The 13,395-nt window shown below is 44.6% G+C and overlaps 1 protein-coding gene across 6 annotated transcripts in view; it reads left to right on the top strand.

Moving 5' to 3' along the window:
• The window catches only part of LOC143764556 (polyadenylate-binding protein 1-like), a 65,150-nt gene extending 52,523 nt beyond the window's left edge, over positions 1-12,627 (top strand). For 5 of the 6 annotated variants that reach the window (XM_077250241.1, XM_077250250.1, XM_077250231.1 and 2 more), the window contains 2 exons: positions 10,984-11,134; positions 11,449-12,627. In XM_077250241.1, coding sequence (XP_077106356.1) covers positions 10,984-11,134; positions 11,449-12,145 — 848 coding nt within the window. In that variant the 3' untranslated portion in view covers positions 12,146-12,627. Of the gene's footprint in view, positions 1-8,892; positions 9,035-10,983; positions 11,135-11,448 lie in introns of those variants that run through there. The other variant, XR_013213224.1, reaches the window with a different exon arrangement.
• Positions 12,628-13,395: the final 768 nt, after the last annotated feature.

Raw genomic sequence — 13,395 nt, forward strand, 5'->3', positions numbered from 1 at the left:
ACTTTTCAGCAAGTCGCAACTCAGCACTAGACGGTGTAAAATTCTGTGTGGGTCAGTGTCTTGTCGCACGGGCCCAGTATCGGGGTCCTTCACTGGCATACATCTGGTGATTCAAGTCTCGCAGCACGTTCATTCCGAGCGTCACCTCCATCCCTCTTCTAGGGGGGTGATCCACCAGTACTACCCCTTTCTGCCCCAGCTCTTGACCAAACATTTTTAGCTGCATCCACACGATCCCCTTGACCAACAGTTGACCATTATTTGCGGCGGTAAGTCGTATCACTCGGCCATCCTCGGGAATCACTAGTCGACTGAAGTATCTCTCATATACTTCTAGAGGCATTATAGTACATTCGGATCCCGTGTCAACCAAGCACCTCATCTTCCGCCCTTCAAACTCTGCTTCCATCACTGGACTACATGCAAACAAATCTTGCTCATCCCGTTGAGGGCTTTGTGCGGGTGGGGCCGCTGCTGCTTGCCTTCTCATGGCAGCGGCCGGAAGTTTAAAGCCGGCGACGGGGCTTCTGAGGCTGCAAGCGTCCGGCAGTAACGAGAGATGTGTCCCTGGCGCCCACACTTCCAGCAGGTGATTGTTCCTCGTGGACGAGGGCTTGACTCATTCTGATAGGACGACCTGGCCATCTGTGGGGTCACCGTTCCAGGGGGTAGGGCAGAAGGCCCCCGTGAGGGGGTAGAGGCGGGACCAACTGTCAGTTGAGACAATTTCAGCTTCAACTCCTTCACCTCAGCACGCAAAGCTTGTACCACGCTTACCAGCCCCTCTCCCCCTGACCCTGATGACCCACCTTCCTCCAGCTGGGCACTGTTCACTGACCCCTCGGGCACATGGGCAGATTTCTCTTCCTTTTCCACTGCAGCTCGGTAAATCTGCCAGAAAGATAATTCTGGTGCAGCCCGGGCCATCTCCAACAGTTTGTCCCTGAGAAGTCTATTGGCTAACCCGGTTGTTGTGATTTTGGTTTTTGTGAATCTCCCCCGGTGGTCAATGGTGGTATTGAACTTGTGTGCTTCACCTTCTCTGTTCACCTGTTTCCATCAGGATGTGGGAGTTTTCTATTTAGCCTTGCTCCTCAGTCATTCCTATGCCGGCCATCAATGTAACCAGAAGCCTTTCTGTTGCATGTTCCAGCTCCTAGTCAACTATCAGCTAAGTTGGACTCTTGTCCTATGTTTGTTTTGCATTTTTGTTCCAGTTCTCAGTGATTGATTATTTCTTTGGCTGGAAGCTCTTGTGATCTGAAATTGCCACTCTGGTATCATGAGTTGATATTAGAGTCTTAAAGTAATTTCAGGATGGTTTTTTGTAAGGGTTTTCAGTTGACCGTGAAGTTTCCTTTTCTGTCTTCTTCTATCTAGTAAGCGGACCTCCCTTTGCTGAACCTATCATCATACTACGTTTGTCAATTTCCTCTGCATTCACCGACAATATATGTGGGGGGCTTCTGTCTGCCTTTGGGGAAAAATTTCTCTAGAGGTAAGCCAGGTCTGTACTTTCCTCTGCTAGGGTTATTTAGTCCTCCGGCTGGCGCTGGGCGTCTAGGGATAAAACGTAGGCACGCTACCCGGCCACTGCTAGTTGTGCGATAGGTTTAGCTCACGGTCAGCTCGAGATTCCATCTTCCAAGAGCTAGTCTGTATTTATGTTCTCTTGCCATTAGGGAACCATGACAGTATGGCCGGCCAAGGGTTAAAATAATTGGCAGAAGAAAGGAGAGAAAAAGAAGTCTGCAGGAAAATTTTTTTTTTTTTTTTTTTTTTAGAGATTGCTCTATAGTTGAATCACTTGCATCTCTGTGTATACTGCAGCCTTCGTCTCTCTCTCCTTCTAATCCTTGAATGGCTCTGATCTCACCTGAGTAAAATGGATCCTCAGAGTTTAGCTACAGGTTTGAATAATCTCGCTATGAAGGTTCAAAGTTTGCAGGATTTTGTTATTCATGCTCCTGTATCTGAACCTAGAATTCCTTTACCTGAATTTTTCTCCGGGGATAGATCTCGCTTTCAGAATTTCAAACATAATTGTAAATTGTTTTTGTCTCTGAGATCTCGCTCCGCTGGAGATCCCGCACAGCAGGTCAGGATTGTAATTTCCTTGCTCCGGGGCGACCCTCAGGATTGGGCATTTGCATTGGCACCAGGGGATCCTGCGTTGCTCAATGTGGATGCGTTTTTTCTGGCCTTGGGGTTGCTTTACGAGGAACCTCATTTAGAGATTCAGGCTGAAAAAGCCTTGATGGCCCTGTCTCAAGGGCAAGATGAAGCTGAAATATACTGCCAAAAATTTCGTAAATGGTCTGTGCTTACTCAGTGGAATGAGTGCGCCCTGGCGGCGAATTTCAGAGAGGGTCTCTCTGATGCCGTAAAAGATGTTATGGTGGGGTTCCCTGTGCCTACAGGTCTGAATGAGTCCATGACAATGGCTATTCAGATTGATCGGCGTTTGCGGGAGCGCAAACCTGTGCACCATTTGGCGGTGTCTACTGAGAAGGCGCCAGAGAATATGCAATGTGATAGAATTCTGTCCAGAAGCGAACGGCAGAATTTTAGGCGAAAAAATGGGTTGTGCTTCTATTGTGGTGATTCAACTCATGTTATATCAGCATGCTCTAAACGTACTAAGAAGGTTGATAAGTCTGTTTCAATTGGCACTTTACAGTCTAAGTTTATTCTGTCTGTGACCCTGATTTGTTCTTTATCATCAATTACCGCGGACGCCTATGTCGACTCTGGCGCCGCTTTGAGTCTTATGGATTGGTCCTTTGCCAAGCGCTGTGGGTATGATTTAGAGCCTTTGGAAGTTCCTATACCTCTGAAGGGTATTGACTCCACGCCATTGGCTAGTAATAAACCACAATACTGGACACAAGTAACTATGCGTATTAATCCGGACCACCAGAAGATTATTCGCTTTCTCGTGTTGCATAATCTACATGATGTTTTGGTGCTTGGATTGCCATGGCTGCAATCTCATAACCCAGTCCTTGACTGGAAAGCTATGTCTGTGTTAAGCTGGGGATGTCAGGGGGCTCATGGGGACGTTCCTTTGGTTTCCATTTCGTCATCTATTCCCTCTGAGATTCCGGAATTTTTATCTGATTATCGTGACATTTTTGAGGAGCCTAAGCTTGGTTCACTACCTCCGCACAGAGATTGCGATTGTACCATAGATTTGATTCCGGGCAGTAAATTCCCTAAGGGTTGTTTATTTAATCTATCTGTGCCTGAACATGATGCTATGCGTGAATATATTAAGGAGTCCTTGGAAAAGGGACATATCCGTCCTTCATCATCTCCCTTAGGAGCCGGTTTTTTCTTTGTATCTAAAAAAGATGGCTCTTTGAGGCCGTGTATTGATTATCGGCTTTTGAATAAAATCACGGTTAAATATCAGTATCCTTTGCCACTACTGACTGATTTGTTTGCTCGAATAAAGGGGGCTAAGTGGTTCTCTAAGATCGATCTCCGTGGGGCGTATAATTTAGTGCGAATTAAGCAGGGGGATAAGTGGAAAACCGCATTTAATACGCCCGAGGGCCACTTTGAGTATTTAGTAATGCCTTTTGGTCTTTCAAATGCCCCTTCAGTCTTTCAGTCCTTTATGCATGACATTTTCCGTGAATATTTGGATAAATTTATGATTGTGTATCTTGATGATATTTTGATTTTTTCGGATGACTGGGACTCTCATGTCCAACAGGTCAGGAGGGTTTTTCAGGTTTTGCGGTCTAATTCCTTGTGTGTGAAGGGTTCTAAGTGTGTTTTTGGGGTTCAAAAGATCTCTTTTTTGGGGTACATTTTTTCCCCCTCTTCCATTGAGATGGATCCTGTCAAGGTTCAGGCTATTTGTGATTGGACGCAACCCTCTTCTCTTAAAAGCCTTCAGAAATTTTGGGGCTTTGCTAATTTTTATCGTCGATTTATAACTGGTTTTTCTGATGTTGCTAAACCGTTGACTGATTTGACCAAAAAGGGTGCTGATGTTGCTGATTGGTCCCCTGCTGCTGTGGAGGCCTTTCGGGAGCTTAAGCGCCACTTTTCTTCCGCCCCTGTGTTGCGTCAGCCTGATGTTGCTCTTCCTTTTCAGGTTGAGGTCGACGCTTCTGAAATCGGAGCTGGGGCGGTTTTGTCGCAGAAAAGTTCCGACTGCTCCGTGATGAGACCTTGTGCGTTCTTTTCTCGTAAATTTTCACCCGCCGAGCGAAATTATGATATTGGTAATCGGGAGCTCTTGGCTATGAAGTGGGCTTTTGAGGAGTGGCGTCATTGGCTTGAGGGAGCTAGACATCAGGTGGTGGTATTGACCGACCACAAGAATTTGATTTATCTTGAGTCTGCCAGGCGCCTGAATCCTAGACAGGCGCGCTGGTCGTTGTTTTTCTCTCGGTTTAATTTTGTGGTTTCTTACCTGCCGGGTTCTAAGAATGTGAAGGCGGATGCCCTTTCTAGGAGTTTTGAGCCTGATTCCCCTGGTAATTCTGAACCTACAGGTATCCTTAAGGAGGGAGTGATATTGTCTGCTGTCTCCCCAGACCTGCGACGGGCCTTGCAGGAGTTTCAGGCGGATAGACCTGATCGTTGCCCGCCTGGTAGACTGTTTGTTCCTGATGATTGGACCAGTAGAGTCATCTCGGAGGTCCATTCTTCCGCATTGGCAGGTCATCCTGGAATCTTTGGTACCAGGGATTTGGTGGCTAGGTCCTTCTGGTGGCCTTCCCTGTCGCGAGATGTGCGAGGTTTTGTGCAGTCTTGTGATGTTTGTGCTCGGGCCAAGCCTTGTTGTTCTCGGGCTAGTGGATTGTTGTTATCCTTGCCTATTCCGAAGAGGCCTTGGACTCACATCTCGATGGATTTTATTTCTGATCTCCCTGTTTCTCAGAAAATGTCTGTCATCTGGGTGGTGTGTGACCGTTTCTCTAAGATGGTCCATTTGGTTCCCTTGCCTAAATTGCCTTCCTCATCCGAGTTGGTTCCTCTGTTTTTTCAGAATGTGGTTCGCTTGCATGGTATTCCGGAGAATATCGTTTCTGACAGGGGGACTCAATTCGTGTCTAGATTTTGGCGGGCGTTCTGTGCTAGGATGGGCATTGATTTATCTTTTTCGTCTGCTTTCCATCCTCAGACTAATGGCCAGACCGAGCGAACTAATCAGACCTTGGAGACTTATTTGAGGTGTTTTGTGTCTGCGGATCAGGATGATTGGGTTGCCTTTTTGCCGTTGGCGGAGTTTGCCCTCAATAATCAGGCTAGTTCTGCCACCTTGGTTTCTCCTTTTTTCTGTAATTCGGGGTTTCATCCTCGTTTTTCTTCCGGTCAGGTGGAGTCTTCGGATTGTCCTGGAGTGGATGCTGTGGTGGAGAGGTTGCATCAGATTTGGGGGCAGGTGGTGGACAATTTGAAGTTGTCCCAGGAGAAGACTCAGCATTTTGCCAACCGCCGTCGTCGTGTTGGTCCTCGTCTTAGTGTTGGGGACTTGGTGTGGTTGTCTTCTCGTTTTGTCCCTATGAGGGTTTCTTCTCCCAAGTTTAAGCCTCGGTTCATCGGCCCGTACAAGATATTGGAGATTCTTAACCCTGTGTCCTTTCGTTTGGACCTTCCTGCATCTTTTTCTATTCATAATGTCTTCCATCGGTCATTATTGCGCAGGTATGAGGTACCGGTTGTGCCTTCTGTTGAGCCTCCTGCTCCGGTGTTGGTTGAGGGTGAGTTGGAGTACGTTGTGGAGAAGATCTTGGACTCCCGTGTTTCCAGACGGAAACTTCAGTATCTGGTCAAGTGGAAGGGCTACGGTCAGGAGGATAATTCTTGGGTGACAGCCTCTGATGTTCATGCCTCCGATTTGGTCCGTGCATTTCATAGGGCTCATCCTGATCGCCCTGGTGGTTCTTGTGAGGGTTCGGTGCCCCCTCCTTGAGGGGGGGGTACTGTTGTGATTTTGGTTTTTGTGAATCTCCCCCGGTGGTCAATGGTGGTATTGAACTTGTGTGCTTCACCTTCTCTGTTCACCTGTTTCCATCAGGATGTGGGAGTTTTCTATTTAGCCTTGCTCCTCAGTCATTCCTATGCCGGCCATCAATGTAACCAGAAGCCTTTCTGTTGCATGTTCCAGCTCCTAGTCAACTATCAGCTAAGTTGGACTCTTGTCCTATGTTTGTTTTGCATTTTTGTTCCAGTTCTCAGTGATTGATTATTTCTGTGGCTGGAAGCTCTTGTGATCTGAAATTGCCACTCTGGTATCATGAGTTGATATTAGAGTCTTAAAGTAATTTCAGGATGGTTTTTTGTAAGGGTTTTCAGTTGACCGTGAAGTTTCCTTTTCTGTCTTCTTCTATCTAGTAAGCGGACCTCCCTTTGCTGAACCTATCATCATACTACGTTTGTCAATTTCCTCTGCATTCACCGACAATATATGTGGGGGGCTTCTGTCTGCCTTTGGGGAAAAATTTCTCTAGAGGTAAGCCAGGTCTGTACTTTCCTCTGCTAGGGTTATTTAGTCCTCCGGCTGGCGCTGGGCGTCTAGGGATAAAACGTAGGCACGCTACCCGGCCACTGCTAGTTGTGCGATAGGTTTAGCTCACGGTCAGCTCGAGATTCCATCTTCCAAGAGCTAGTCTGTATTTATGTTCTCTTGCCATTAGGGAACCATGACACCCGGTGATAAATTGATCCCGGAGCAAGCGGTCTACCTCCCGGAACGCCCCCATGGCCCCCGGGTCTAGTCGCTGCATCTCATTCAACGTCTCTTGCAAGATATTAGAGTACTGCATCAGGGACTCACACTCTCTTTGGGGACGATTAAAGAATAGGGACCGAAGCTGGGCCACACGCGCTCGGCCCCCTGTTGTGAATTCGGTTTGTGGGCTCCCCCGGTGGTCACTGGTGGTACTGGTGTCTTGTGTGCTTTGCTTTCTCAGTTCACCTGTTTCCATCAGGATATGGGAGTATCCTATTTAGCCTTGCTCCTCAGTCATTCTAGTGCCGGCCAACAATGTAACCAGAGTCTTTCTGTTGCATGTACCTGCTCCCAGTCTGCTGATCAGCTAAGTTGGACTATTCAGTCCTTGGTCTATTTTTGTATGTTTTGTCCAGCTTGCAGTTATGTGACTCTCTGCAGCTGGAAGCTCTTGTGGGATGCTTGCAGCTGGAAGCTCTTGTGGGCTGAAATTACCACTCCGGTGTCATGAGTTGGCACATGAGTTTAAAGTAATTTCAGGATGGTATTTTATAGGGTTTTGTAGCTGACCGTGAAGTCCCCTTTTGTATTTTTCTGCTATCTAGTTAAGTGGGCCTCGCTGTGCTAAATCTGCTTTCATACTACGTGTGTCTTTTCCTCTGAACTCACCGTCATTATATGTGGGGGGCTGCTATCTCCTTTTGGGGTATTTCTCTGGAGGCAAGCCAGGTCTGTGTTTCTTCTACCAGGGGTAGTTAGATCTCCGGCTGGCGCGAGACGTCTAGAGAAAACGCAGGCACGTTCCCTGGCTACTATTAGTTGTGTGAATAGGTTTAGCATCGCGGTCAGCTCTAGTTTCCATCACCCGAGAGCTTGTCCGTTTTTCCCTATGCTCCTGATGTTCCCCTGCCATTGGGAACCATAACAGTATGGCCGGCCCGTGTGTTAAATCTATGGGCTGAAGCAGGAGAGAAAAGGAACTGTGTGGAACTTTTTTTTTTTTTTACTCTGAAGTTGCACTCCAGCTATAATTGCAGTCTGCTGCTTTTCCCTCCTCTTAATCCCTGAATGGCTTAGACTTTACCTGTTGAAATATGGATCCCCAGAGTCTGGCTGCAAATTTGAATAATCTTGCTGCTAAAGTTCAGAATATACAAGATTTTGTTATACATGCTCCTATGTCTGAACCTAAAATTCCTATACCAGAGTTTTTTTCTGGAGATCGATCTCGTTTTCTGAATTTCAAATACAATTGTAAATTGTTCCTTTCTCTGAGATCTCACTCCGCTGGAGATCCTGCACAGCAGGTTAAGGGTACGTTCACACAGGACTTTTTTGCTGCTTTTTTTTGCTGCTTTTTTTTATGCTAATTTTCAGCTGCTTTTTACAGTACCAGTAAAGCCTATGAGATTTCAGAAATCTCATGCACACACGTTGGTTTTTTTTTTGATCAGTTTTTTCTGCTTTGCTGCTTTTTTTGGACATAGGGCATGTCACTTCTTTCAGCGTTTTTGCTGCGTTTTTGCAGCGTTTTTTCACCCATTGACTTGAATGGGTGATGAAAAAAACGCTGCAAAAACGCTGAAAAAACGCATGTAGCATTATTTGCTGCTTTTTTTGTGCAGAAAAATCATGGCCAGCAGGAAGTGATGTCACAGCCAAGAGCTTAGGGGTGTGGTTAGTGAGGTGTCCATAGTGACAGTGAGCCATTGTGAGGTGTCCTGATAGTGATGTATTGTGAGGGAGTTTCTGGTAGTGAGGTGTGAAGAGCCATTGTGAGCCATTGTGAGGTGTGAAGAGCCATTGTGAGGTGTCCTGATTGTGATCTATTGTGAGGGAGTTCCTGGTAGTGAGGTGTGAAGAGCCATTGTGAGCCATTGTCAGGTGTGAAGAGCCATTGTGAGGTGTCCTGATTGTGATCTATTGTGAGGGAGTTTCTGGTAGTGAGGTGTTAGCCATGTCTTGGTATAGGAGGATGGGCATTAATGTTTCCCAACTAATCATGGAGGTAATATTTTTTTTAATTTGTGATATATCTATCTATCCGATTGTTTGCAATGGTACACTTTGCGATGCTCATGTGCTGTTATGTACATGTTCATGTGTTCTGCATGTGTATGTCTGTATCTTCCTTGTCATGAATGTTGGCTTCATTTCATCTTGCATTTGGTAATTACTTTTTCATTTATTTTTGCAAGGTGGAAACAATGCCTGTAATTTGGGATTTAGCTTGCCCAAACTACAGTGATCGTCAAAAAAAGGCAGATGCATGGCATGTAATCTGCCGTAAATTGTTCCCCCGCTGGGATGAAGGCGATGCTAAGCTCCACTGGGAGATTGGTAAATAAAAAACTTAACATATGTCCTTTTCTAACAAATTAAATGACCAGGTAGTAGGTAAATACTAGTGATGTCAACGTGCTCTGATAACGTGTTATGTGAGCGTGCTTGAGTACTAACTGAGTGTCTTTGGTGTAGTCATCAAACATGTTTGATTCACCATATCTTCACGTCATGTGTTCCAGCTACCTAACAAGCATTAGACATGCAGACACAGCAAGTCCAACATACTTCCTGAGCACACTGTAGACACTCTGTTAGTACTCTAGCATGCTCAGATAACACTTTTTTCATAGCAAGTTTGCACACCACTAGTAATGACCTGCCTGTTGTGGTCATTGCTGTTTTTCACTTTAGGGCCAGGATCACACTTGTGAGAAACTTGCGCGAGCCACTTGCATCAGTACCCGGCACTGCCACCGGCACTCGGACCAGAGCATTCAGCTGAATAGAAATACATACAGCCGCACGCTCCGGTCCGTGTGCTGGCAGCAGTCCCGGGTGTAGAGGAGCAAGACTTGTGCGAGTTTCTCACAAGTGTGACCCCGGCCTAGGGCTTATACTCATTTCCGAGAAAAATGTGTAGTGCAATTAAATTAAAAATGTAATTGCGCTCTGACCAATGTTATTCAATGGGTTACATCTCATCTGCGACATTTTTTGCTCAGGTTAAATCATACTGAGAAAAAAATTTCAGCAGGCTGTGAATAACCTTGTTTATTGGATGAGACTCGCCCATGCAAGTGAATGGGCGCAAGGCAAAAGTCACACATCACTCGCACCATGTGAGTGATCTGTGATTTTTATATACCGATCGCATTTGAAAAGCCTGCAATTCATCGACTGCGTACAGTCAAATTACATCAGGAGCCAACAGGATAGATGGATTACATACAGTATATACACATGGAATAGACAGATTTACAGATATCAGTGACATATAAAATTAGTGCAGTATGTGCAGCTTACTGTACATGTATTTATTAAAACATAATTTTTCTGAAAAAAAATGGCATGGGCTCACATTCAAATTCTTAACCAGCAGAGGGATTGTGTTGTCTGGTGACATCAAGCACCGAGGTTAGTAATGAAGAGGCATCAATAAGACTCCTATCCACTACTAATCCTATTGGTACATGGTACATAAAGACACAGCCAGAATGAAGTCCTTTATTTAAAAAGAAACAGACTCCTTTTAATTATTCTTAATTAAACCATACTTACGACCTCCCCTAATGCCACCAAAGCCCTAGTCATCTGTAAAAGAGTTAAAAAAAAATTCCTCACCTTTCCACAGAGATGCTATTTGTCCCGTACCGGGTCCAGCTCTGCTACATCTATATGGCAGGCTGCATGGTTGCATGATGTGTCCTTACAGCCTGTCATCCAACAGATACTGAGCACCGTGTGCTCAGTGTCTGCCTGTGAACTGCTATTCCCTGTCTGATGGCACCGCGTGATAAAGTTCTCCTGCTCGCGGTGCTGTCTGAAAGGTCTTGCAATTTCACGGCCAATGAACTCACTTCACCCCTGTGACGTGATAGCGAGAGCGGTGTGAAATTCACATGGCAGTCGCACTGACATCCATATGTGAAGTGAGTTCATTGGCTGTGAACTTGCAGATATGTCTGATGTCACCGGAAGCAGGTCCTGCGAGTTCACAGGGCTCCGACTGACTACACGACTCAGACTCCACAGCCCTGCCAGGGCTGTGAAGTCGATAAGCCAAACCTCAGACTCAGACTCCGAAATTTCCATGACACCGACTCCACAGGCCTGGAAGAAATGCTGACTACTTTGTCAACACTGTGCAATTGACAAAGCCATGTTGCTTAATTGCTGGCATGATCATATGTGACCTGAAGAACACTGCCTGGCATAAAAGGTCCCATTAGCAGGGCATCTCACATAAAGTGTATTTCTTAATAAATATATTTTTTATATTGTAGAACATGATGTCCGTAAACGATGGAGATCTGTGAGAGACAGATTTACCAAATTCACAAATACTGAAAGCAAAAGTGGATCGTCACCAAGCAAAAAAAAATGCTCATACTATAATGACTTACAATTTCTGCTCACAAGCAGAGAGCTACGTGCGTAAGTATTCTCTCCAATCTTGCCCCCTATGCATTGATGGTCATTTAAGTAGAGGTGAAAAAAATCCTGAGTTCATGATGTTCGACAGTCTGATTAAAGTAGTTGCCCAGCCACCAGTAATTCTCAAATCAGCTTGTCATTTGCAGTCATGTTACATGAAAACAGTACAGTGGGACATAAGGTGCAGCTAGATGTGACAAGAGCATAAGCTGCAACTTGTTCCGGAGCGATGTGTGATGGTAGACATATATCCATTCTACAACATAAATATATTACTGTTCTGTACTAATGTATTTTTATTTACTTTATTTCAGAAGTCAAGGAAACATAGAATCAGAGAACAATGAAACTGCAGCATTGCCTGAAATAGATAACACTGTTCTTCCTACCAATGTAAGCAATGCAGAGCCAGAGGAGGGAGTTCATACACCGCTGTCCATGAGAGAGCCTACTGTCATGTTGAGTTCACCACGTCCCAATATTAGAGCTGCTCACCGTGGCAAGAAAAAAACAAAAAGTAATTCTCAAAATCAGGAATTCGCAAGTGAGGCTCTTGATATGCTCAGACGTTCAGAGTGTGAAGATGATTTAGACTTGATTGGCTGCAGTATGGCAAATCGAATACGTAAGATCCATCATGACAGACAGGCATCTTACATATCTGCAGCCTTTGCACTACTTGACTTTTACGAGTCCCCAAACCCAATCCCAAATGTAGCCCAAATAATAGCTGGGATGCATAATGTATTCCAGCCCAATTCTGTAAAACTTGGGCAGCAAGGCCAACAGCCTCAATTGTCCAACCCAAGCACACAACATTTTTATCAGCCATCCCCTTTCAATTTGCCATCACATCAATCTTTTATATCTCAAATTAATGGTGTACCTTTTGGTTCCAACCAGACATATAATCAGCAACCCTTGAACCCCAACACTCCAAGCACATCCAGTTGTGATGTAGGATCAGATGTAATTTCCACCCCTCCACCGCAATATCATATTTTTAATTAAATGGTTTTTAAAAATTGTTTAAATTCTTATTTTTTGGTATTTTATTACTAAAAAAAGTTATACATTAAAAAAATGTGTTCTGTTTTTGTGCTGTGCCTTTTGGTTCAAACACACCACACATTCATCGACTCTTGAACCACAAACAGGCATACTGCAATCACATCAACTTTTGCTGTTGAATATGATGTACTCCACAATATCATATTTATGACATTTCTGAAATATATGTTTATACTGCAAATTTTTGTTAACTTAAGTTGTATAATAAATATATTTTGTTATGTTTAAGACTTGTGTTGTGATTATTAACCCCTTTCTGACATCGGACATACTATTCCATCCATGTGACCTGGGCGTTAATTCCTATGGACGGAATAGTACGTCATCGCGATCGGCCATGCACACTGGGGTGCGCGGTTGTTCGCAGCTGGGTGTCAGCTGATTCTCACAGCTGACACTTGGCACTAGTTGCCAGGAGCGGTCACAGACCTCTCTTGGGATTTTAATCATCGATATGTTGCAATTAAACAAGACCACAGCATTCCAGAAGCTGGCACAGGGCTGACAGCCCCTATGCCTTTGTCAAAAACAAAAATGTCATAAAACTGATAAACCGCTGTTTAACTTTTATCCCTTATAACTTCCTTCCAAAAAAACATTTTGGTTCAAAAATTTTGCTGATGTAAAGTAGACATATAGGAAATAATGTTTTTTTTTTAAGGGCATGAAAATTAAAATTTGGAAAATTTCAAAATTTACAATATTTTCATTTGTCATAAATAAACGCAAGTCATACTGAAGAAATTTTATCACTATCATAAAGTACAATATGTCACAAGAAAACAGTCACAGAATCAACGGAATCCATGGAAGTGTTCCAGAATTATTACCTCATAACGGAACAGTGATCAGAATTTTTCAAATGTTCCTGGTCATGAACATGCAAACCACCCTCGAGGGGTAAAGGTTACAAAAAAATGTACACATGTTTTATAGAAAGGGACAATATAAGATATCATGCAGGACTCAGTGATTCAAGTTGGAGGATGTTCGCTGCTGTGCCTGCATATCTGGGACACAAGAGTATTGCCATGGGACGGATCCTTCTGGACTCATAAAGTAGTCTGCGAAAGTCTCTCGTACACAGACACCGGAATTGGAAGGCCGTCCTAAAACCCAGCTGATCGATGTGTTGAACAAAGGCAACTGTGACTCATCAATCTGCTCTTGATCTTGAGAGTACTCGCGTG

The sequence above is a fragment of the Ranitomeya variabilis genome, chromosome 1 (assembly GCF_051348905.1).
Source record: "Ranitomeya variabilis isolate aRanVar5 chromosome 1, aRanVar5.hap1, whole genome shotgun sequence".
Lineage (NCBI taxonomy): Eukaryota > Metazoa > Chordata > Amphibia > Anura > Dendrobatidae > Ranitomeya > Ranitomeya variabilis.